This window comes from Passer montanus, unplaced genomic scaffold (genome assembly GCF_014805655.1).
Source record: "Passer montanus isolate IOZ18808 unplaced genomic scaffold, ASM1480565v1 scaffold10, whole genome shotgun sequence".
Classification (NCBI taxonomy): Eukaryota; Metazoa; Chordata; class Aves; order Passeriformes; family Passeridae; genus Passer; species Passer montanus.
This window is the reverse complement of record NW_024356505.1, coordinates 36,470,369-36,495,401: the sequence shown is the minus strand read 5'-3', so window position 1 is coordinate 36,495,401 and position 25,033 is coordinate 36,470,369. Positions and strand designations below refer to the sequence as shown.

The 25,033-nt window shown below is 39.1% G+C and overlaps 1 protein-coding gene across 1 annotated transcript in view; it reads left to right on the top strand.

The window, feature by feature from the left end:
* The window catches only part of RBM33 (RNA binding motif protein 33), a 176,705-nt gene that overhangs the window by 110,408 nt on the left and 41,264 nt on the right, over positions 1-25,033 (top strand). Inside the window, exons 10-14 of the mRNA XM_039705702.1 lie at positions 1,357-1,663; positions 6,999-7,057; positions 22,607-22,766; positions 23,652-23,983; positions 24,636-24,878. Coding sequence (XP_039561636.1) covers positions 1,357-1,663; positions 6,999-7,057; positions 22,607-22,766; positions 23,652-23,983; positions 24,636-24,878 — 1,101 coding nt within the window. The remainder of the gene's footprint in view (positions 1-1,356; positions 1,664-6,998; positions 7,058-22,606; positions 22,767-23,651; positions 23,984-24,635; positions 24,879-25,033) is intronic.

The following is a 25,033-nucleotide window of genomic DNA, read 5'->3' as shown; positions in this document are numbered from 1 at the left end:
TCTATTTGCATATAAGCTATGCTACTATGGAGGTAAATAAAACCCTAGGACAGTAATCATCACTTCACTACTAGATAAGTTACTATTTTGGGATTTCAAATGAAATTTAGCTTTGTTACTACTTTCTATTTCTCTGCTGTGCTTTGTATCACAAGAGTAAGACTTTACTTTTTCCATCAAAAAAACCTTGCAAAAACCAAAACCATCTCCAAGTGATCAAGAGGTCAACATTTTTTTTGTTCACTGTCATAAAATATACTGGAAGCTGAGATTGTAGAACAAGGTCTTTGTATATCTTGCAGGACAAAGTCATCTGTGTTAAACAAAGGTGATTTTTTCCAACAGCAGTAAGTAGGTGCTGGTCACTGCCAGGAGTCAGTGGATATCTCAGTGCTTGAGAGCCCTGCAGTAGTGTATTTCATGCTTTTTAAGCAGTGAATTTTTTTTTCTGTTTTGCTGCAGTCATTGCAAGCTATTTTGATTTGAAATGTAAATATTTTTGTGTTCATCACAGTGTCTTATTGTGCATACTGTGTAGCTGCTTTGCTTTATGTATACTGAAAGAAAAAAGAAAGTCTGTCACACCTCTGTTGCTAAAAGGTTGCCTCTTTGGGTCTCTTCTTGCACTGCCACTTGGAAGTTGCTGTCTAGGACTGAGAGCTGTTAACAGTCACTTGAGAGGCAGAAGAATGTCTCTGAAAAGAGACACAATATTTTTTTATTAGCACTGATTTTGGCCATTTGTTTTTGAGTTGAGCAGCAAGAGACTTTCTTCTGTGTTTGGATGATATATTTGAAAGATATCTTCAAATGAGTTTTTTCTTCAAGCAGTGTGGATATGTGTGCAGCACTGGTACTGAAGAGTATTTGAATTTGTGCTGCACTGATATCTGAATTTGTATTTTGTTTTGTTGCTAGCGCTAGGTCTGTTATCTCAGAGAGGCTCTTGTATACATGAGACAAAAGGTAGTGAATTTTTTTTTGTACTATGACTCAGATTTCTAGTGACCTTCACATAAACCTTATTGCAGTTAATAACACTGACATATGCAGAGCCCTGACTTTATATGAAACTAGACAGTTTCACTGCTAAAAATGAGAGAATGCAGAGAAATCTGCATTCCCTGTGCTTCTTTGCTCTTTGTTGCCTTCTCCTTCACGTGAATGTTTTTGATTGCTCCTTTGCTTTCCTGTGCTGATGGTTTTTAGTGGAACCAGTTGATTATAGGAAAAAGAAGTTTCTCTGTTCATAATTGGCCATAATTGTTCTCCAGAGATGTCTTGGTTTTGTGCTCATTTATGTCAGGATATTTTAACTTTAAAGCCTAGTGACTCTGTTCTTTTGTCTGACTTTAGACTCACTCACAGAGGTTAATTCCAACACACCAGCAACCTGTTATGAGTCTGTTCCAGCAGCAACAGCAGCAGCAACAACACCAACAACAGCAACAGCAGCAGCAACAACAGCAGCAGCAGCAACAGTTACAATCTCTGCTTCCTTTACAGCATCAGCATCATTCTTCTCCTCCTCCAGGGCTACATATGCCCCCTCAGATAGAAACACCTCGAATAATGATGACTCCCCCTCCAGTGACACCTCAGCAGCCGAAGAACATCCACATAAATCCGCATTTCAAGGGGACGGTAGTGACGCCTGTGCAAGGTGAGCTTTCTGAGCACCTTCCCAGTCATGCAAGCGTGACTCATCTCGTTCTTTGCCAGAGATGGAACAATTTGTTTGTTTATCACTTCATGGAAATGTGCTTCAGGCTGCTGTTTTTTTTTCTTGAAGCTTGAAACAAATGTTTTGCCTCAAGTAAGACATAATGTTGTTGGACTGTGGCCAAATGAGCAAGCAAAGCCTTTTCAGCTTCTACCATGTTTGTTATTCTAATGTAAAGCCTGAGAAGAGCAGTAAAAATGGAAACTGAAAAGAGAATGTGCTTTTCAAAAAACAATAAATGTCAGTTTTCAAAACTAGGAAAATACTGCAATTTGTGAATTTCCAAGGACCATCTACCTGTTTTGGTGAGAGGGTACTGAGGCACTCCTTGCAATGTAATTGCTCTGTGAAAAATACCAGTTGCTGTTCTTTCTTAACGAGATACATGCCCTCAATTCTCCTTTCACAAAGTCATATCTGTAATTGTTTTGATTTGCAAATATGCTTTTTTTCCTAAGTTAACACAAGCATTTGTGCTGTGCTTCTTAGGGTAGCTCTCAGCAAAGCTGTTCATAGTACTGCTTATTTAGGAAGTGTTTAATCCCAGAGAGGGTTAAAAAAGATACCTGCATAGCTCTGATTTCTGATTATGTTGGGACAAGACAGACTAAAGAAATACATAAATATTTATAGATATTTACCATTAGGTTTTCTGTGTTTCCCCCCCTTCACATCAGCAGAACTCCAAGCCAGTGCTATCTTTGCTTCATTGATTTGACCAATGAAAAGCAGGAATTTGGCAGGGTAGAATATTGCCAGTGTATGCAGGTCTGTTTTGCTTCTCACAGATGGCTTTGTAGTAGCTGTGTCAGAGAGTTTATTTTGCTTTTCCCTGTGGTGCTTCCCACAAAATTATGCATCAGGACAGATTATCTGGAAACACTCCAAAAGAACCTTTACTTGTGAATTTGTACCTTCTGTGCATTTTTCTAGCACTACCAAAGTAAGTTACTGTTTCATGAGAAGCAAAAATTGCTTTTAGACTATTCTAGATGCCTTTTCTCTGTCCCTGTGAAACAGTACCAGATCTTTTCTATCTAGGTAGGCAAATGCGATCATAATCCTGGGAATGGCTACTGAGGGCTTGTCCTTTTGCCTAATGTCAGAAGTTTCCCAGTGTATTTTCTTCCTTCTGTCTGAGGAGTTTTTTTTCACATTGCTGCACAGCTTCCGGCTCTTCTCAGTTTTGCCTCTATGTCTGTGGCACTGTAGCTGTTGCAGGTCTCTTGCTTGATCTTGTTCACAGTCTGTTTTTCAGTCTTCATGCACATCCTCATTTCCAGAAAGTTGTGTACTTCCTGCAGGTTAGGAGATCTTCAATACTGGATTTGTAAAGGGGAGGGTGTTCTTGGGTTTTTTTAGATCTCACATCTACTGACTTTATGTGCACATTCATTTCTTGGCTTGTAAAAGTTCAGGTGTTAGTTGGAGAGTGAGTTGAGATTGTTGAATGGCGTTAAAACCTGCATTCAGCAAGGGCATTCTTGCTCTGTGTATGATGGCAGCTGCTTCATATGAAATCCCTTTGTGCCATTTATTTTACTGAAAGAGTCCTTGGCAAGACTACTGAATTTTTCTGCTAATAGCTGTGCAACATACTATTAAATACCATCTTTTAATTCACTGTAGAAATTTCATCTTCTTGATTAGAGAGCATTTATTGGAAGCTGAGTCTCCTGCAGTGACTGAGAATAGTGGCCATCTCAGTCTTAATCTGTAGCAGTACAGTTATGTTACATGAAAGTAAACACTTGTACACATAAGGAAAATGTGAAAATGTGTTGAAAATCAGGAGCTTTCTGTAGATAAATGAGCTAAATTCTAAAATCTTCAATGGTATTTGCATATTAATGTGAATTTTAAAGCAGTCACTGCAGGTAAATGGTAGATAGACATTGCAGTGTAGGAAATGCTGTTCCATACTTCCTCTTCAAAAGTCTTCCTTTAATCCATCTGCTTGAAGCCCCAGTAGGCAGAGACTGATGGTTGGCAGCAAAAAGATGTGTTTCGCTTGCAGCATCATTTCTTTCAGGATAACAGGAAGGATGAAAGATCAGATTGACTTTGTGTTCTTGATGATGTCCTGCCTCTTCTTGGCTGAACATGTTTCCACATACATGAGGGACTTTACACATTGCACCTATCTGACTGTATTCTCCAAAGTTTCTTGGGATTCTGTTCTTGAAAATGTGATGCCTGGAAGCTAAAAATGCCATGTCTGGAAGTGCATGATATGCACACTTAGGTTCTGGTAATTTTAATGGTGTGCTGTCATGTTTTAGTGTAGACTGGCATTTTTTCCTCTCTAATTTTATGGCAGGATAAAGCTCACACACTTCTAATTGTCAGCACCAGGGATACTCTTCCTAACTGCAGATCATAGAAATACACTTTTTAAACATCTTTTTGGTTTGAGTTAGTCTTGAAATGCGTTGACTGTATCAGTATTTTCTAAAATAGACTCAAACCACCTGTAAATTGTTAGGAAATTTTCATGTGAATAAAATAAGAGCTCTGAGCTACTTCAGCCTGAAAAGGAGTAGAAACACTGTTGAAGAATCCTATCATTGGCTTATTCCTTTGATGTTTCAAAGGCAAATCTCTTTACAGTGGCCACCATCTCCCTGCCCAGCTTTGAATCCTGATTTGAAAAAAATAGTTACTTTCAAGTCAGTTTTGTTTCAAATGGATTGGTACTATTTTTCGTCTTTGAAGCTTCATAAATGATTGAGGACTTGGTCTATCAAACCCTTAAAAGATGAGTCTCTGTGGATACCTGCTGCAGGTACTGTGCAGTTGGTGTTCAGCTGTGGCATTTGAATCCCATATCTTTTAGCTTGGCTCATAGTTTTATCTTTTCTTTGTGTTCTATTCTGCAAATTACTTTTGAGTTGTAGGTAGTAATTTTTTGCTGAATGTGTGTCCAAACTTGAGTATGATCAATTTATTAGTGCAGAAGAACTGTACATAGATGCCCTGTGAAGTGCTGATTTAACCTGTGGTAATAGGTGTTGCATTTTTCCCCTTAAATGTTTATATCTCAAGTAACTATTTCAGGGATCCTGTGGTGCTGCCAACATTGACATGAACTAATGAGCAGTTTATGGCAGCTCACTATGCCATTTACCTTTTGAAAACTGTTTGGTGTCTTGGGAAAAATCACATTGTAATTCTCCTGAATAATCAGTGTGGGAATTGCTTCTTCATCTTTTCCAGTATAGTGTTGGAATTTATAGCAAGAAGCAATTTAATCTTCTTAAAATAGTGCCTTACAACATGCTGTGTATTATTTTTGAAACATACTTTTCACACCTATGGAATATTTGACATCAAGAAAATGAGGGCTTGAGACTTCTTTGCTGCTTAAGCAAGTGTCCAAGGATTGAAAGGGCACAGATTTTGAACTATCTTTCATGAGTATTAAATTAATTTGTTGAAAAGATATAAATATATGAATTTATATGCTACCACTGGAGGCAGGATACTGGAATAGACTCTAGTTCAGTTGACATTTCTCTACATTTCCCACCTTATGCTATTTTTCTCAATGCCTCTTTGACCTGTAATACCTGAACTATTTCAGGACTAGGTCTGTCAAGAGCATCTTACCAATTTTTTTCTGTGTGGCCATGGCTGTTTGATACCAACAGATGTTCATTAGAAGCCAGGATGAAACTATTCCAGTCATTTTCTCGTGTAATGTGATACAAAGCTTGCACACAGTCCTCCCGTGCTGAAAGACTGCTGCAATTAGTTTACCCCATCAGTCTCTGAACCAGCAAACCACAAGTACTTAATGAAAGTGGATAGAAGCCAGACATGGACATGAACTGAAAAAAAACCCACTAATGCATTAGTTCTCGTGCCTTGGTTTCCAAGGGAAAAGGGATTTTTGAGGCATTAGCTTGCACACAGTCCTCCCGTGCTGAAAGACTGCTGCAATTAGTTTACCCCATCAGCCTCTGAACCAGCAAACCACAAGTACTTAATGAAAGTGGATAGAAGCCAGACATGGACATGAACTGAAAAAAAACCACTAATGCATTAGTTCTTGTGCCTTGGTTACCAAGGGAAAAGGGATTTTTGAGGCATCTTAGCTAACTTCTGTGTTGGGAAATGCATTCAACTTCTCTCTCTAACTGGAAGCATTTCTTAGTATCTTCCCTGCTCTGAAGTGTAACACAGTAGCTGTCTGCAAAGTCATTGTTTAATCCTGCCTGGAAAATGTTTTCCTATCACTTTCAGAAGTGCTAAAAACAAACTGAAGAATCTTAGTAAAAGCTTTTAGCAAATGAGCAAACACATTGTGTGGTTGGAAATGCTTTATTTAACTTCTCTAGGCCCTTCATTTAATGTGGAAATGTTTGTATTTTTAACCACTTAACACAACTGTGAGAGGAAATAAAAAGTGCTCTGGAAAATAGGAAAGCTGTTGTTACACTTTGTATTCAAGATTCAAATATAGGCTCAGTTCCCAAGCTGATCCAGCTGTAGCACTTTGTGCATTTTGCCATAACATTAAGTGAATGTTTTGGGAAATAGCTTTTTGTGACTAGCATTTCAAAGTGCAATTGTAAGGACAGTTCATCCATGTTAATCCTCCTGAAATACTAGTTTTAGAGTTTATATTTTCAGGAAAAGGTCTCCTGATTCTTCTCAGTATCTCTGTGCAATCACTGTCTTTGATCTGAGGTCAGCAGTTCCGTGATCACTGTTGCACACACCACTCTGGTGGCAAGGCCAGACAGACTAAGTAATTTTTGTGTGCTGTTAATTGCAGCTGCCTTCCTCATTTTACCCTCATGAGCAGCAATTTTTACCATTTAGTGTCTCTCATGTCCATGCTTCTTGTGGTAGTTTGGTGGTGAGACTGGGAGATGCCTAGGAAATGTTGAGTGGCATGAAGTTGAGAAGGCAAATTAATCATGTATCCTTCTATTTGAAACGTGAAATTATTGTTAGTGTCTCTGTCAGCTTTGTCTAAGGGGATGTCTTTGGCTGAATAACTGTTCTAGTTTGCCTTCCTGCAACAAGGAGCAATTTAATTCTGGAAAAAGCAGAACTAAATTATGTAAATTAACTAGGAGAATCCTAATTGCCCTGTTGCATGTTGTAGGGGAGGGAACGGTTGGTTAAAGTTAATTGTAGGAACTGTGACATGTGAGAGTAAAAGTAACAGATTTTAATCTTGGCTTTTTATTGCAAATGCTTTTGGAAATAACTACAACAACTGTTAGGTGAAACAAATGGTGTTAAAAGGTGCTTCTTGTTTCAGTGCCCTTGCTGCCAGTTCCTGCCCAGCCAAGACCTGCTGTAGGACCCCAGAGATTTCCTGTGAGTAGCAGCTGTTTCTTCTTCTCTGATATGGATAAGCATACATTTGCAGGGAAATATTAATATAGCAAATAAAAGCTGTTCTAGTGAAATATAATTTTAAGGATTTGTAAATATTGACAATACACTCTGCAGTTGAAAATGTTTGTTAAAAGCTTAAGGTCAATGGATTTTTGAGAGTAGAATTAATTCTGTTTAACTGTAAAATTGTTGAACCAGTCTCTCCAGTGGGAAAGGCATGAATGCATCTTGTCTTAAGGAATATGGGCTTCATTTTATTACTCGACTCTTTCTGTATAAATAGAATCCTTATTTTATTTGATATAATGAAAGGCCATTTGAAATAATCCCTAAGCTTAAAAAGCAGTAATATGTATTTATTGTAAAATGCAGCAATCATTTTTATCACTACTAAAGGTATTTCAACACTCTCGTGTTTTTTATGTAAAAAATAGAACTGGCATTGCATGACCTTGCTTTCTTTGTTTCTAATAATGAAAACAAACAAGACCCTTAGCTGCTTCACTAGGATAATTTCACTTCATAATTTTTTTAAATTCTGTGAATGGAAGGAGTGCATGCTTCTAGAACTTTTCTCATAATTTCAGTTTTGTTATCCTAGATTTCTAGTTGAAATGGTTAGCAGGGTATCAAAACAAACAAAATACCTAGGTTGCAATATACCTAAAGTATTTTCAAGTAAAAACTTGTATATTACACTTCTCAAATATATGAAACACACAAAAAATGTGTTGATGTGTGCAGTGTTGAAGGAGGAAAATAGATGTCTGAACATCTCTATAGTATCTCTGGCATGGAGATCAGATGTGCTGGAAAGAAGCAAATTTCAGAAACCTTCTGTGACTTTTGATTGCCCAATGCAGACCTGGTTGTTTTTAATGCAGAATATTTTTCATACAGGACTTATGGCTGAGGAATTGTGATATCTGTATTTTGCAGAGAAACAGTCTTTACATTGCTGCATTTCTTCTGTGAAATCTTAAAAAATTAAGTTAAAATGCACAGTTGCATTAAGTAAATTCATGTTATATCTTCAAGAAAATATTTTTGAGCTTTTTTTAAAACTAAAAATATTGTGGTTTTCAGAGGAAGTAGTTTCTTCAGCAGTCTTTAGTGTTATGGGGAGACTTTACATTTTGAAAGTAGTTTTAATTGTTACGAAAACAAGTGTCTTGCATTTATTTTTCTTTCATACTAAGTTGATTTGCCAGTAAATACAATTTCGGATGGAAAAAAAATTGGAGGATAAGGAATATCTGTAAAGGCATTGTAATTGGCATCTTTGAAGTGTGTTTACATCAGTGTAGAAAAATTGGAAATAATTTTTTTTTAAATTGAGTGTGAAATTAGATTTTAGTCCTGTTCACTTTTGGGGCTGCAAGTTGAGAAGTATTGCAAACCTAACTAATCTAAATGCAGCAGTTTTTAAAAGGGAATAAAGTAAACTGAACATTTTTTGGTCGGACTCTTGCTCCTTTAGCCTGCAGGAAAAACTTGACTGCTTGCTGTCTTTTTATTTATATAAGCAGTGCACCAGGAAAGAGTCAGTATAATAAAATTTTCATAAGGAGGAGGAGGGCTGATTTAAGAACGAGGGTCTGGCATTGTCATTTGGTTGCCCTCACTGTTTTTTTTTCTGCTTCAGCAGTAACGTGCTGCATGACCCTGAGAAAGTTGCTTCATCTTTCCATGGCTCACTGAGTTATAAAGTGGACTTCCTCTCTGAAGTACTTTATAAATTTTGCATGGGTTATCAGTCATATTAGGATTAGGAATTAAGTGTCACTGTGTACATATCTCATGTTTGTTTTATTAAATGTAGTATGTTAGCTCTTGAGCTGAAGACAAATTTACTTTCTGACTAACGTTTTATCTTGCAGAACTACCTTTTTTGCTGTTACATGTCAGATGCCTTTGTGCTATTATAATTCACTTGTTTATGTATAAATGTTGACTTAAAGCAATGCAGCAGTGGTTAGACAATTTTGACAAGCCATTTGAAAAAGATCAAAGACGTACTCCAGACTATGTACAGTTCATTCAGCCTTTTCTTCATTGTATAAAGAATCTCTGGATATGCAATAACTTGAATTTGCTCTTGTTTCTAGGATTGCATAATCAAAGGATAATAGTTAACTGATTTTTCTGATTGCTTTGTTTCTAAAAGATAGTGAGGTCAGATTTAAATATTTGCAGTCTGCTTTCCCCTTGAACTTTGAACTGGATGGTTTCTTTTGATTGAATGTGACAGAGGTGGAAACAGGAAGAGTAATTAAATTCTTGCAAGAAGAGACCAGAGGTGGGCAATGCCATAACTGAAGGAAAAATTTGTCTCTGAGTTTGTCTCATCTAGGAGAGAAAGCTCTCAGTGCAGAGAGCCTCTGTGCTCCAAATGTGGGAAGAACTTCAATCAGAGCTAATCAATTGCCAGTCATAAATCTATTGGAAACCAGGTGTTGTTAATTTAGGGCTGATGAAATGACTTTGTAACCATGTAATGGTTAATTCTTACAACCTTCTGCAGAAGGATGTAATTGGAGGGTTGAACAAAGTTGTAATGAGCGTGTTAACATATGGTGTGAGACCTAAATTATAGGAAATAATGTAGTGCTATGTCAGGCTAGTGTTGATCAGGACTGAACCTGCTTAGAGTGGGGGCTGATTAAATTCCCTTGAACTTGAATCTCAATTTTCGTATTTCAGGGTAGAGCTCATTGTTCAGTTATTTCTTTCTTAAAACTTAACTCCTGGAATGTTTAGAAAGAGAGTACTGGAAGATACAAGGGAATGAATCTGTGTTGTGTGCACAGAGTTTTTGTAACACTCACAGTAATCTTGAATCAAGCAATCATGTTGTCCTACCTGTTACTCCATAAGCATTTGAGGTGACTTGGTGTGAATGGTGTTTGAGAGCTATATGCAACTGATAAGGACTGAATAAATGGTGGATCTGAGGTGTGTCACAGCTGAGAACCATGGTGCACTTGTGGGATCTGGGAGTTAAGGATGTGAATTCTGTTTGTCTGAGTTGCACAGTCCTCGTGGCTGTAGTTCATAGTAATCCAGTCTAAAAGCATGGTTTGAATTAACCTGGACCTGTGCAAGTGCCAACTATGTTTTCGTTAAACAGTTTAAAGAATAGATTAAATAACCTCTTTGGCACAGTCCTTCTCAAGGTCTGGCTTTATCATCTGTCTTTGCTTTAAAGTGGTTAAGAGGCCCTTTCCAGAGTTCCTGTCCCAGTGTCACTGTTGGTATCTCACAAACAACAGTCTACTTTGCAGACTGATCCATTTACAGGAAGGTCACAGAAGACTTTATTCACAGACTGCTCATATGGCTCTTCTGAACTTCTTATGTGTTTTCTGACCAATTTACTAACTCTTGTGGATGCCTCAGTCAGGGAAAGGAGCTGGAGGGTTTTAAATTACGCAAGAGGGACCACTGTGATTTCTGTCCTTCATCCAGTGTTTGTTATCTTGGCTAATTTCTCTTTCAATTACTCTGTTCTGTGAAGAAAGATGGGACAAAACAAGGGAAGAGGAGATTAAATAGAAAATGCAAGAGGTATTTCAAAGCACTTTTTTATTATATAAAGGCTGCTGCTAACTACTGTTACAGAGGCCAGAGCATTAGTGAGAGTGAAGCTGGAAGTTAAGGGTTGAAAAAATCTGGACCATCAGCTTATCTTGAGTCCACCAGCACATTCCATGTCTGAAATATTTCAGTGTTTCCCTGAAGAAAAACATACAGAAGCTTTTGGCTTCACACATCATGTATTTAACTTATGAACACCAAAATAATAGTACTACATGAGACACATGTGGGTAGTATTTTATGGACATACAGAAGTGAAAGAAGTGTTGCCATGCCCACTTTGGGATGGAATGTGGCAGAGAGAAGGTGTCAGTGTTCTTCAGCCAGAAATTGTGAGCTATCCCTAGCATCCAGATTTGTGGCTGGAGTGTGGGGCATTTGGAGAGAAGAGGAAGCTGGGGAGAACCTGCCTCTCACAGCTAAAGGCAGAAGAGAGGGATTCCTCAGGTCTGAGGCCATTCCCCTGTGTCCATGACCTGGATGATCTGCAGAGAGAGCGGAGCCTGTTAACGGAGCTGTGTGCCTTTGGCCAGGAGAGCTCTCAGGAACTTGGGATGAATTCTCATCTAGCTGTGGTCCTTAAGCTGTCACCCTGGGTGTGCTGTGAGCCAGGCAGGTGCCCAGCCCAGACAATTTGAGTTTCAGAGCTGAGGTTGGGAACAGTCTGAAGTGACACCAAGCACAAGATGAAGTGGCACCACTGCCTACCTGACTAATTTGTGCCAGGAAGGCTTTGCTATTTTTTAATGCACAAAGCTTTTCCCCTTTGATAGGACACCCTAATGCACTGGGTGGGTGTCTTTCAGCTAACTGTTGGATTCATGTCTGAAGAAGCTGAATTGTAAAACAAAAGTAATGTTTTATTTAGTATTTTTAAGACTTTATCAGGCCCTTGTGAATAGCCGATGTTCTATGTCTTTTTTATTCCCAGGGGGATTTGACATTATTTGTTTTTGGAACTTAGAACTTATTTTTAAAATAATCTTTATCTCAAAGAATACATTTTTTTTCCTTAAACAGCAAAAACCTTAGTAAACTTTCTTCATGTTCTCATTCAGCATGTTTCCACTTGATCTCCAGCACATCAAATGGTGTCTCAAATGGATGCTGTGAAAGGCAGTTGATCAGTTTAGATTAATTTTTCCCACCATTTCTGGAATCAGTAGTTTGATTTCTGAGTTTTCAAGTGTTGTTTGTGTTCCAGACACTGTTTTTAAACACTTCTTTATTGATTTAATCTGTGAAAAGTTTTTAAGCAAGTGACTAGTCATTGCTTGAAACAGAAGTTGCCTCCAATTGAGTCAATTGTTTGAAACATTTTTTTTAAAGCAATATATTAGTGCTATACAAATTAATTATAAAAGGTATATTAGAATACAGCTTACATATTTTTTTCCAAGTGATCCTTGGACTGATATGGATCACCCCACCATCATTTTAGCAAACATGGGCTGACTTCATGGTATTACAGTGGGCCTGGCTCTGTGGCTGTAGCACCCTCCTACAGGATGTAGAGGCAGAAATTTGCAGCGCTTTTGAAAACAAAACTCCTTGCAAAAGTGTTTGTTTTGTGTTGTGGGAAATGCAAATAGGGACAGCATTTTTTCCCCATTGTTTTCAATTCAGTCATGAGTTGCTACATGTGAGTAAGGGTTTTTAAGCAATTGTTATTAATGTGGACTCATAGTCCACATAGTAAGGACAAATTGGACTCCTGCATCTGACCTCAGGCAGTCATTTTAAACTGATATTTAGTAACCTGTACATGTTTGCAGCAGTACGTGTGTAGGAGGCAAACTGTTAATGGAAATAAAAAGCCACTTGTGAAAATGATTCTCTTACTTCCTCACAATTATTTTGCTTTAGCTATGGCTTCACTATAATGAGTAACAGTAAATGAAATTTTCCCTCTATCGCTGTGTAGTAGTGGCAGATCACAGGTAGTGTAGAAAGCATTTTGTTTCCATTTAACAGAATACATGGTATCAGGTGGTGTTGATTGACATTTCTTGGATACTGCTTTACACAGCATTTCATGCAAATCATGTTTGAATGAGACTGCTGCATCAAATTACATTTCTTTCAGATTACAGCCCTTGCAGATGTGAGACAGAGCTTGTTCAGCAGCTAGCAAAAAGCTTTGGTTTTTAACAGGTACAGTTTTCACAACTTGACTGCAAAGCTCTGTAATTACAGCACTTTAGATAGTGAAGGAATGATGGACACCTTCTCTTATCAGATCCATAAGTAGTAGCAAGCAAATGCAGCATGAGATCGCTCCAGCTGTCAAGTATTGTCAGGCTGCCATAGAGGCAGTGCAGTTTAAAATGCAGGTGACATAATACCCAACATCCTCCATTTGCTAGTGGGCTTCTGATTAATCACGATTACCATACATTATCATACCATCAAATTTAATCATATCAATGAATTCCCATCTGCAGGAGGAGCAGCAGCAGCTAAACATGATGGTAACAGCTATTAAATATGAGAGAAATAGCTGGTTTCTAAATGCAGTAACCCTTTAACTTGTCATGTTGGCTTCAGTGTGCACGTGGTCTCTAGATGGTAAAATGGAGCAAAAAACTTGTGCATTTATGTTTTACTGTCATTTATCTTTCTGTAAGGTGATTGCTGTTTAGCACAGCCAAGGAAAACCAGTGTTGATTTTTTTTCCCCCTGTGTTAATGATGGTAGATTTCCTTCAGTCTCAGCTTTAGTACCTTTAGAATTGCAGAATGGCTGAGGTTGACAGGGACCTCTGGAGATCACCTGGTCCATCCCTCTGCTCAAGCAGGGCCACCTGAAGCCAGTTGCCCAGGACCACATGTGGATGGCTCTTGAATATCGTCAAGGATGGTACAAGTGCTCAGGCACCCTGACAGTAAAAAAATGTCAAAAAAAAAAATTTTTGTTATCTAGGTATATAGGTTGTACTTTGGTTTTTGTATATTTCTGTGAATGAAATGTGACGCTCTTAAAAAATCCATTGTAAGCAAAGCACAAACTTTTATCAGTGCAAAGAGGGAAAAGTATTATGCATGTGCTATTTTGCCATTAATTAAGCACTGTTAGAGTTACTTTGCAGAAATCAAGACTTATAAAGAAATCCAATTAATATATACAGTCTGCTGAGTACAATACAGTAAGAGTAATCTACAGCTTAAACACTGAATAGGGAACTAAAATGTATCTATTATAATACTAGAGAGTATTAGATGATAGTAGAGTTATCTTAAGCTATTTCACTGAGATGAGAAAATGCCCTTTTAAAAGATAACTCACTACATTTGTGTTATCACAATATGAAAAAGAGTAAATCTGTAAACTGGTATTTGTTCACCTTCTGTGCCTTCATTTCTTGCTAATTCTTTAGAATGTTAAAGGGAAAGTGCTTCATTTTATTATAAAGTAGTAAGTCACTACTGTTACAATAAAATAAGGCAATTCAGAGAGATATGGTTTGACTGTAGGATACCCAAAAATGATGAAAATGTTCAGGCCTTCTTAGCCAATGCATGAATAGTACTTGCAGGCATATTGGTAACTCTCAATATGTAAATTTCTCATATCAATGTGTTTGTAAGGTCAGAGATCTGCAGAACATCTCAAAAATGAGATTTCCTAGCAGAACTGAAAACCATCAATCCAGTAATTTGATTACTAAGTAACCAGGTCATTTTCAAAGTCCAGGATAGCAGCAATTCTCATTTTTGTCTTCTGTAAAGCTGGCTGCTTCTTGACTTTTTTTGTAGCAAGCTGACCATTTCTTGTTAAAAAGAGAAGCATCATCCCTAGGTTGCATTGAGGTTCTGAGATTGTTTTTAAAGAAATTGTAACTGCAACTTCAAGCTTGGACTGTAATATAGAAATCTTAAATTTGATATTCATGATCCAGTTTAGATGTAGCCTCAAGTTGTTTCTAATTGTTAGTGACTTGCAGGCCACCAAGATACACATAAACATTGTGATAATATTTCCTTGGGGTAGTTTCTGCAAAGTCCAAGAGAAAGATTTTATCTCATTAGTTCTACAGCAGAAGGGGTTCCTCATTTTTTACACATCCATAAAACTGTTAGCTGTCAGCACAAAATGTATGCAGAAAGATTTTACTGTCTTTTACTAAATGATTATGGAATCCTCATCTTTCAAGGGACAGTTCATTGTTCTAAATGACATTAATGTCTCTTATACTCTTTTGCCAATTTGTTTGTGTCGTACTTAACCTTAGAAGTTAGAGGGCACCAAACAGAAATGATCATGCACTCTTCTACACCCCACTCCTGCAGAGGATTGCAAACTTAAATGAAACTGAATATTCCAGATGAATTAGTTTAAGAATTTAGTGTTAAAGAACTTCCTTAGGTTTGTGGTTTGAGAGGTTTGGGTTTACTCTTCCTTTCAGTCTGTGCAAGTTGCAACAGCTTGTGTGTGACACTATTTCTCATTGTGGCCTGTCTCTGCTGGAGGCACTCTGCTTCATCCATACCAAATGGATGGATGGACGGGAGTGTGGGTTTTTTGCACATCAGCACTTCAAATTAGGAATTAAAATCTAGAGTTGGGATCTCCTTACCCCAGTACAATTTCTAGTCTGTATTTCATTAAGGACTCTGAAGCAGAAGTTCTCCTGTGGAGAGGTGGTTGCTCACGGGCCCATCTGCTTTGGTGCTTCTCTTAGAAGCACACTGAATTTGGGAGTGTTTTTGTCTCCATTTGCAACATGAATCTGTTCCTGCTGGATGTATTGCAGGGATACTCTGAAACTTGCTGGAAAGGGACACCTTTAGTATACAATAGTTAAAATTTTTAGCTTTAGTCTCCTGAACTGTTAGGGATTGTCAGTCTGCTGGGAATACCCATCTGTGTCTGCATCACCTATGTTACTTATTTTAGTTATTTGATCATGAGTTGGCTTAAATAACAGGGGACTTCTTTCCTTGCTTGTACTGGTTTACCATGTTGGCTGACATGGTAATTCTTCTTTGAGACCCTAAACAGTGAAATAGGGCATTGGTGATTTCTCCTACAGATGACCTGGACTTCTGCCGTTATCTCTTGGAGTTGTGTAGTGTCAGAGAGGAGCCTTGTCCAAGTTTTGGGATACATTTTAATATTAAAAATTACTTTCAGCTCAGTTGCAAATATCAGCCCATTCTCTGTGACTCAGTCTGCCTGTAGTGCCAGGATCTGTGCAGTCCACAGACTTGGACCAGTGCTTGGCTATGTCTATATGTTTTCCCCTCAGAAAATACATTCCAGAAACTTTGAAAAGATTAATACATGGGTAGCATAAAACTGTTGTCTGGACTTTTATGGGCACGCTGAACTTTTTTGTCCATGATTGGCATGAATTCAAGGTGTGTCTTTTATATTAGGTGATCTTATCCTAAATCTTAAATCTTTATCTTTATCCTAAATCTTCTGAGAAAACCATGGTGCTTGCTAGGTTTTATTTCACCTTGATGGACTTACATGATTGTCATAGACGTCAGAAGAAAAATACTGAATCATTGAAACCATATTGTAAAAGTATCAAAATTAATTTTATAATAAAAATTTTCCATGAGTCATTCCTTTCTGTATACTGTGCAAACCAGAAGAAAATACTTGAAACTTGAAGACCCATATTTCATGGAAGATACGTATACATATTTCTTCTTGGAAATTTTTGAACCATATCCAAGATATATGAGCTGGGTTTCCTGCACAAGAGGATGAAAAGTCAGTTTCTTGCACAGAAGGTAGGCAGTTTAGGAAAGCTTTTCAAAAAGTCTGGGGGCTGCTGAAATAAGAGGATTAACATCTTGTGACAGATGGCTATAGTTTTAATTGTCATAGGTTATAGTGGTCATTATTCTTTGCATTTAAACCATATAAGAAGAATTAACTGAGTGGCCCTGCTTAACTGTCAGTGGGGTTCTCCTGGCTCTTTGCATTTTAAGTGAGATTAATAAATGAAAACATGTTGTACAGGCAGGGTGTATTTTATTGAAAGATTCATGACGTTTCAATGACATTGTTAAGGTATTTAATTAGACTCATGAAGAAAGTGGAGTGACCCTTTTAGAGAAGCTGATAAATCATATAATAGCTGTTAGATCCTCTTTATTCCTTGCTTTATAAGATTAACTTTGTGCTAAGCAATTTATGCTAAGTTTTCCCTTTTATTGGTAACCAAAGTTATCTGTGCTTCATGAATAGATTATTGGAGATAACATCATGTAATTAACAAGAGATGCAGAAAAGTAAAAGTACAATTTGTGTAAGAATTGTATGAGAGAAAATGTTAATTTCTTAACTAGGAAGGATATTTAAAGGGATAAAAGGAAGGCAAAATAGTGCAGTTCTTTGAAAGGATTTAGTAACCTTATCTCGTGTTCTTTCAAAAGGTGGGATTGCATGAGTGTGTGAAAGTCATGTTCAATGAGCTATTCACAACTCTAATGAATCGTAGACACAAGTTTGCATTGCCTTTTTTTTCCCCAAAAGCGATTGATAGGGTGTAGGTTATGCCTTAGCTATATTGAATAATTGAAGTTAGTAAAAGGGGAAATTGTACAACCTGCAGTTATTCAGAACTGTATAAAAATGTCAGTCTGAAGTGCAGTAAATTACGGTGTGTGTGGGAGGAAGAGTGGGTGCATTTTTTGGTAAGAGTAAACATCAGCAAATCAAAGATTTAAGACAAAATACCTGTCAGAAGCACTTCACTGTAGTGTTACCTTCTCCTTTGAAGTATTTCTGAAATGTCTGTGGTTGTGTTCTCTGAAGAAATCTACACAGAACACTATTTCCAATGTAATTTTCTTCTAGACCTCAGGTCTTGTATTCTTATACACCACCTTTTTTTCTTCTTAAATTTTCAAAATACAATTGCAGGAGGATAAATTAAATTATGGAGTTCAGAGCTTTCCTTAAAAACAGGAAAAGATACAGATGTCTGCTGGGTCATTCTTAGGGACATTTGGTAGACATTTCTGTAAGAATGTGAACCAACCTTTGTGGGATCTCACTGGGAAGGCACATAAATTTTTGTCCTTTCCCTCAGTGTTAGAGTTGGCCCCAGTGTTGGACTGAGATGTAGAACCTTGGAGCCATCACTGATCATATGAATTTGCAATTTTCTTTTTGAAGTTGGAACCTGTTAGCTTAAAAATAGGTGTTCTGAACACTGAGTAAGGAAGTTTCCTGAAAGATTTAATAATGGTAAAGTAATAGTTAAAATGTTTTTTTTTTGCAGGGATTCTTAGCTGATGTGTGTACTGAATAGTTGGGTGTAATTTGAAACTGTCCGGATAGCAAAACCATGAAAAATGGGAGTAACTACTGTGCATATAAAGATTTATTATGCATCTATGTTACAGTATGCTTATTTTATCAAAAATAGACCATTATGAAACCTGGCTTTTGCACCTGCTCTTCATTAATTTTTGAAGTTAAATAGCTCTGAGTGGTCTTTTCCACCAAATACCAGAGGGCACTTGGGGGTTATTAGCAACAAATACTTGCTGAATGTAGAGTTTAACATTAATGGTAAAATAATCCACTACTAAAATTGTAGTTTAACTACTGTTAAACACACACACAAAAAAAAACAACAAAAAAAAACCCCAAAAAACCAAGCCCACCCTCAAAAGCTTTAAGCAATGAAGAACTGTTATATTACTTGGTACTGGTTTTAGGACAATTAGAATTTGACATAAGTAAAAGTTGAAGTGCATTCAATAGAACACTGTTGTATTTCTGTTGAATTGAAAAAAAAAGTAATATAATTTGAGAATAATAGACAAAGACTTCATAATTTAGAAAAAGCCCCCATCATAGTTTATGTATTTTTTTTAAAGTTAATGTGTGTCTGGAAGTAGTTGAATGTTGGAGTTTTAGTTTCACATGGAGTGTGTGATATTAATCAATTGCACAATTGAATTCCTGTTGGAATTATCCTGGGAGCTTTTTCAGAAGAAAAATCTCAGCAATGTAAGATATGAAAATATAAGCTTCCCCCTCCCTGTTCATACTGTTATTTAGGGCAGAAGTTTTTATCTTTAGGGATATGCAAGCAAAGCTGGTTTAGGAAAGAAGTGGAGGTCAGTCTATCATGACTGTGAGAAGGGAAAGAATCAACCTAATTTTTTTTTTAGAAGCAAACATTAGTAATTAGTTTTCCAGCAAATAACAAATGTCTTTGCAATTAATTTTGCATGATTGGCCTTTGGTTATCAGCCAAGAAATGTGATCAGTCATAATTTAGTAGTTTTTCAAAATGTCAGACACATAAAGTTAAAATCTGCTCAGCAATCAAATAAGTAGATAAGTAGATATTTATTAGTGAATCTGGAATCTTAAAAAGTGGAAAAAAACCCAGAGTATTGCACTGCTAGGGACAGAAAAAAGAGAGGCCAATAGGAAGAATTCCAAACTTCAGATATCTCCTTCCATGTCTTGCTAGTTATTGGTTTGTGGTTTTGTTTTGGTTTTTTTTTTTTTAAGTGTGAGCTTTCTGAGACTTAAAATGACCTTGTATTATGCCGTTCTAAAACTTACCTAAAGCTTATTTCATAAAGATTTCTTTATGATGCAAATATAAAGCTGCTGTCAGTGTGTGTAATAGTAGCAGACTTCAGTGGCCAAACCATGTTGTGCTGGATGCTTGCCTCATTTTGAATCCTTTTGGTTGAAATTTTCCAAATATACTTTAATTCCAAAACTGAAATGGTGGAAAAATATTTTGTGCCCAAGTGAGTTATTTAGAAATGTTTTATTATTGCTCAGTTTCCAAGGAAGAAAATGGAGTTTGGCTGCACTGAGGATGTTTCAGTACATAAGGGCTGTGTGAAATTCAACAGGACTTTCCATGCTTTTGCAATTCAGGGCTGCCTTAGGAGGAGACAAATCTGGGCATAATAATGAAGGTACAGGTTGGCAGGAGAGGGAAGGCTGGTACAAAGAATTTTTTATTTATAATAAACACACTGGATTTTTTTCAACCTCTGCCTGCTGCTTCCCTGGCAGGAAAAAGAGGGGAGATGGCCTGGTGTAAGTGTACAGACAAGGAAATCAGGGGCTGAGTGGGGCAAGTAAGAGCTCTTGACCAGCTGCCACCACACAAGACCAGCAGCTTGGAGTCTGGAAGCTGGGATCTGGATCCATGCTGGGATTAGGAACAGTGGCCAGAGTGACAGACATGATGGGGATGACAGAATGTTATCTGAAGGAGCAGGACCAGGAGAACAAAAAGGCAAATTGGGCAAGGAATTAATATTGAGGAAGATGCTTGGGACCAGGTTACAAATGTGGTTGAGAAGCAGGGATGGCTGCTTAATTTGTAGCCTAAGCCTGTTGCCTTTCAGCCTAGCACTTAAACTGAAGTCTGGGAGTGAGAGGAGAGACTGAAAAGGATCTGTTACCTCAACCAGGGCAGAATACATGGAGTTTGGAAGAAGCAGGTAGAGGAGAACATGATCACTGCCCTGCCATTTGGTGCTTGGAACCAAGCCCAGACAGGTCATTGCTGCTGCCAGTTCTTCAGCTCGGGTGGCAGATATGTGACACTTAAGATTTATTAGCTCAGGTTTCAGTAAGTTTCCACGTAATTTGTTTTTTGCTGGCTATTTTACAAATGACTAAGATATGTGTAGGCATATGTCTAGGGAAAACTATGAGGAATTTGAGAGCTTCTGAGTCAAGCTCTCTGAAAATGGGGAGAAAAGGTTGTCAAGACCATGCTCTGTCCCAAGAATTAAGATGAGCATATGACTGCGTGCTGTAAATCAGATGCAAGGTTAAAACCATCTTGTGTAAAAGTGCCCTGTTGAACTGGGTTCTCCCATGCTCCTGTTGCAATGACCTTATACATTATCCACTGGTAAACTAATAACTAAACAGCTCAAAATGAGTTGGTCAGCTGGGTGCCTCCCTCAGGGATGTGCAGCATGTGGAAGGGCTGTGTGTGTATTCCCTGGGGTTGCTGAAAGAGCAGTACTTTGAGAAATAGGCTTTTGTCACCAGGCTTCTGAGATGAGGGAATGCATCTAACCTAATTCTGAAAGTAGCTCTGGCTATGTGCAGTGATGCTGGAGGTGTGGTTTGGGAGTGAAGGGTCAGGATCCTCAAGGTTTGTGTTCAGTTGATCTTTTGGCAGGCAGCCAGTGCTGTCCTGCTCAACATGAGGGAAGGCAAAGCAGCTGAACATCCTTGTTCAGCTAAACCTGAAAAGGTTTTCATAGAACAAATAAATGTCACTTTTTTCCATCTCAGAAAAGTGGGATTCCATTCCAGCTCCATCTTGCTCCGAGTGCTGTTGTTTGCAGCCAGCCTGTGAAATTCAAAGGCAGCAGTCAGTTCCAAGGTAGCAGGAATATTCTGTGTTGTGACTGTTCACTTGCAGAAGTGTAGAGCTCCTCCTACAAACAGTGTGTATGTTATGAGGACTGTCATGCTTGAGTGTAATATAATGTCTTTTCACTAAATGAAATACCCACAGGAGACTGGCTGACTGGAAGCACTGGCAAGGGGATATAGACCCTTTAATCTCTAGGAATGATAATGTATTTACAGTTGATGGCTGTATAATGACATAAGTAGTCACAGTCTTGGTCCCAAATAAGAGGTTTTAGTATCTCACATGTCCCCATTCAGGTGTTTCAGGAAGGGCACAGATTTAATAATGGATCTGATCCTTGGTGCTTCTCATCTACTTATTTGGGCCTTGCCAATCCCAGTTGTATTGTGCTGGTAGAAGGCTGTAAAGCAGCTCTGTCTTGTGCTGCTTTGATAGTGAATATGCTCCAGGGCCATTGTTGCTGTGTGAGAAATTCTTATCCTAAAATTCCAATCTTGGTGCAGTACAAATGTGATAGGGTGAAACTCTGCATAACCCTTGGTGAGGGCAACTCAAGAGATAAAAGATAAGCTGCTGGAGCTTAGTTGTTTGGCCCTTTCCTGATGACAATCCTTCAGTCTAGCAGGGAGCTTTTGGTCTGGAATCTGTTTTGAAAAGCTTGTCTTCAGCAGTGAAAATTTTAAGCTTCAAGGTGAGCATCACATGTAGACAGAACAGATCCCACCACTGATTTCAGAATCTTTATAGAAAGAAAATCTTTGTGTTCACAGGTATTTTCATTATTTACTTGCTTTACTCACATAATAAGGAAATGGTTGAGAATATAATTTATGTGAAGCAAAGCTTACACTGTAGATCAGAGGTTACCAATGTATTCTGTCAAATTTCAATAGAAAAAAAAATTCTAGTGTGAATTACTCGTTAAATGTGTCTTCTGCTGAGTTCAGTTTTTGTATTAACATACTGCTTCCTGCAATATGCAAAGGCATTAAAAAAAGAAAAAAAAATCCAGTGTCTTACTGGAAGAAAGAAAATTTTGTATTCTTTCTTAAAATGCTTCAGATGCTAAACTGTGAATAGCTAGAAATGTTACTCTCCTCTTAATTCTTTTAGAAAGAGTATTTCTTTAATTTTCTGGATGTCATAAAATGTACTTCCCCCCTTCGCTTTTTTTTTAAGTAAAGCTGCTCCCTTCTGTGGCTTACATTGTGCTAAATTGATGATGAAGAATAGTATGGTTTATGAAGATAAATGTCAGGAATGTCTTCTAAAGTAGACATTCAGATTTTTTTGGATTAATGGGAAAGAAGGTCAATAATTGCATGGATTTCAATAAGCTTGAGAAGAAATGGCATTCCTGTGGTGCTAGTGATTATTAAAACATTGTGAATTCATTTCAAGATACTGTACTCGGGTTTAATGTGTCTTCCATTGTGAAGGAATGACTCAGTAAGGGCTGTCAGTTTGTACAGGTGATAGGAGATAATGCATACAGCAATTGTAGTTTCGAGAGAAAAAAAGTTGTAGCAGACAATAGATAAATTTCTGTATGGTAGCTCTAATTTTAATTCTGCCTTATTAAATAGGGCCCTCCAGACTTCCAGCAGCATACACCTGGACCAGTTCCTACCAACTTCTCCCAGGCCCCGAGGCTGCCAATCCAGGACCAGTGGAGAGGGCCACCCCCACCACCTCCACCACTCCCTCCTCCACCTCCTCAGGACAGAGATCCTTTCTTCTTAGCAGGTGAGCATTTTCAATCCCATTAACAATTAGCACCCACCTGTTGTAAAGTTACTGCACTGTGACTGCACATCCCACAACGTGAAGTGTTCAGAAGAACCTGAAAGGCTGGAAGATCCCATTTCATGTAGTCAGGCTTGTACATGCCAGAAATTCTGGCTGTCTAGTATATTTTTACTTCTTTTGATGTGGATTTTTACTTTTTTTAAACATATCTTCACCTGTAACTGCCATGAGTCCAGATATTTATATAGACACAAAAATAATTAATATCTAAATGATTGTTGCAATGAAGTTGTTGCACTTTGTTTTAATTTGGTTAACAAGTACTCTCCATACACTTGGGTTTCTTGTAACTCTTTAAGCTGCATGGACTGCGTATGTAGTGTAAGACATTTGTTAAGGTTAGATAAAATGATACAGCCTAGCAAAAAAAAGAGGGTAAATGCTTGTTTATACCACATATGTGTAATGTATATATATACAATGTTTTGCAAATATCTTACACATGTACAATATGTAAAAATGTGCTAAATACCTGGTCAACAAATGGTGTCAATGCTTTATGAGTTCTTCTGTGGTTTAAATTGTAATCACTGGAATCCTTCATTGATTCTATTAAAGTAGAATTTCCAAAAGGTACTGCTGATTCCAGCAGAGTACCAGTTGTGCTGGTCTTTCAAGGATCAATTCCTTTCATACACAAATGACAGGAACAAGAGAAACATAACCTTGAGGGTAGCTCTTAGAATTAAAACATCCCATACATTCAGTTTTGCACTCTGCAAATTTCAGGTTGCTTTCGGAATCAGACTAGAGCTGTATGTTTCCAAAATGTGTTTGTGTCCCGGGAAGGTTGTAACTGAATCCATTCTCTCATTCCCGCAGATCCGAGGTTCCCGGGTCATCCCTTGTTTGAGCAGCGCAGCCCCCCACCGCCGCCGCCTCCCCCGCTTCTGAACAGCGCCCACCCCGTTCCTACGCAGAGCCCGCTGCCCTTCAGCCCGCCCGGGCCCGCCTTTAGCCAGCAGGGACAGCAGCCCGTGTATCCCCGGGAGCGGCCGGTGCGGCCCAGCATGCAGCCCCAGGGCCCCGTGGGGATCCTGCACTTCAACCAGCCGGGCTCCGCCGCCCCGCGCCCCTTCATCCCCCCGCGGCAGCAGTTCCTGCAGGCGCCGGGACAGCCCTTCCTGTCCCCGCACACGCAGCCCAGCATGCAGGTACGGCGCTGGGGGAGTCGCGGAGCCGGGGCATTGCCGGTCCAGGGGGATGCCGCGCCCCTTCATCCCCCCGCGGCAGCAGTTCCTGCAGGCGCCGGGACAGCCCTTCCTGTCCCCGCACACGCAGCCCAGCATGCAGGTACGGCGCTGGGGGAGTCGCGGAGCCGGGGCATTGCCGGTCCTTCGGGGATGGCCCGGCGGGGATGGGCTCCGCCCGCCGCCGTGCCCGGCGGGGATGGGCTCCCCCCGCCGCCGTGCCCGGCGGGGATGGTCTGCTCCTGCTGCCGTGCCCGGCGGGGATGGGCTCCTCGCTCGGGCCGGGGCAGCGCGGGGCCGCAGCGCCCTCTGCCGGCAGCGGCGGGGCCGTGGGGCCGGGGCAGCGCTTGGGGATGCGCAGAGGGCACAGAAACCTCACTAGAAAGCGGGGTGCAGGACAGGAGCCCTTGAATTCGTCTTTTTCTTTTTACTTCAGCTGTTGCATTACACGGGTTTAAGAGTTAGAACGACCTCTTTGGTTGGTCTGTTCTTTCCTCTGTATGATTTGAATTTAACCTGGTTCATAGCTGCTTACAGTTCTAAGGACTCGGGAGACTGGAGCTGCTTTTCTAGAGTTTATTACCTTGAAACTAAAATTTTTTCTTTTCATGTGAAGGGTCCCATGCATCCTCCATTACAGCCTCAGCCACAACCTCAGCCTCATCAGCAGCATCACCAGCCACAACAGCAGCACCATCACCAGCAGCAGCAGCAGCATCACCATCTCCAAGGGCCTCCACAGCCCTTGATGCCCATGAACCAGCCACAGTTCAGGCCTCACATGCAAGCCACACAGCAGCAGCCAAATAACAACAGAATGCAGTGTCAGCCACGACAGGGTCCAATGAAGCCAAGGCATGTAAGTACCACATACAGCAGTGTCCTGCATGAGCAGTAGGCTTGTAAGCACAGGTTTCAGAACTCACCAGTGTGGGTTTTCAGTTCTATTTATTCCCTTCCTGCCCTTTCCCCTCCTTTTACCATTTCTTGCTCATTTTCTGCCTTGATCATTTT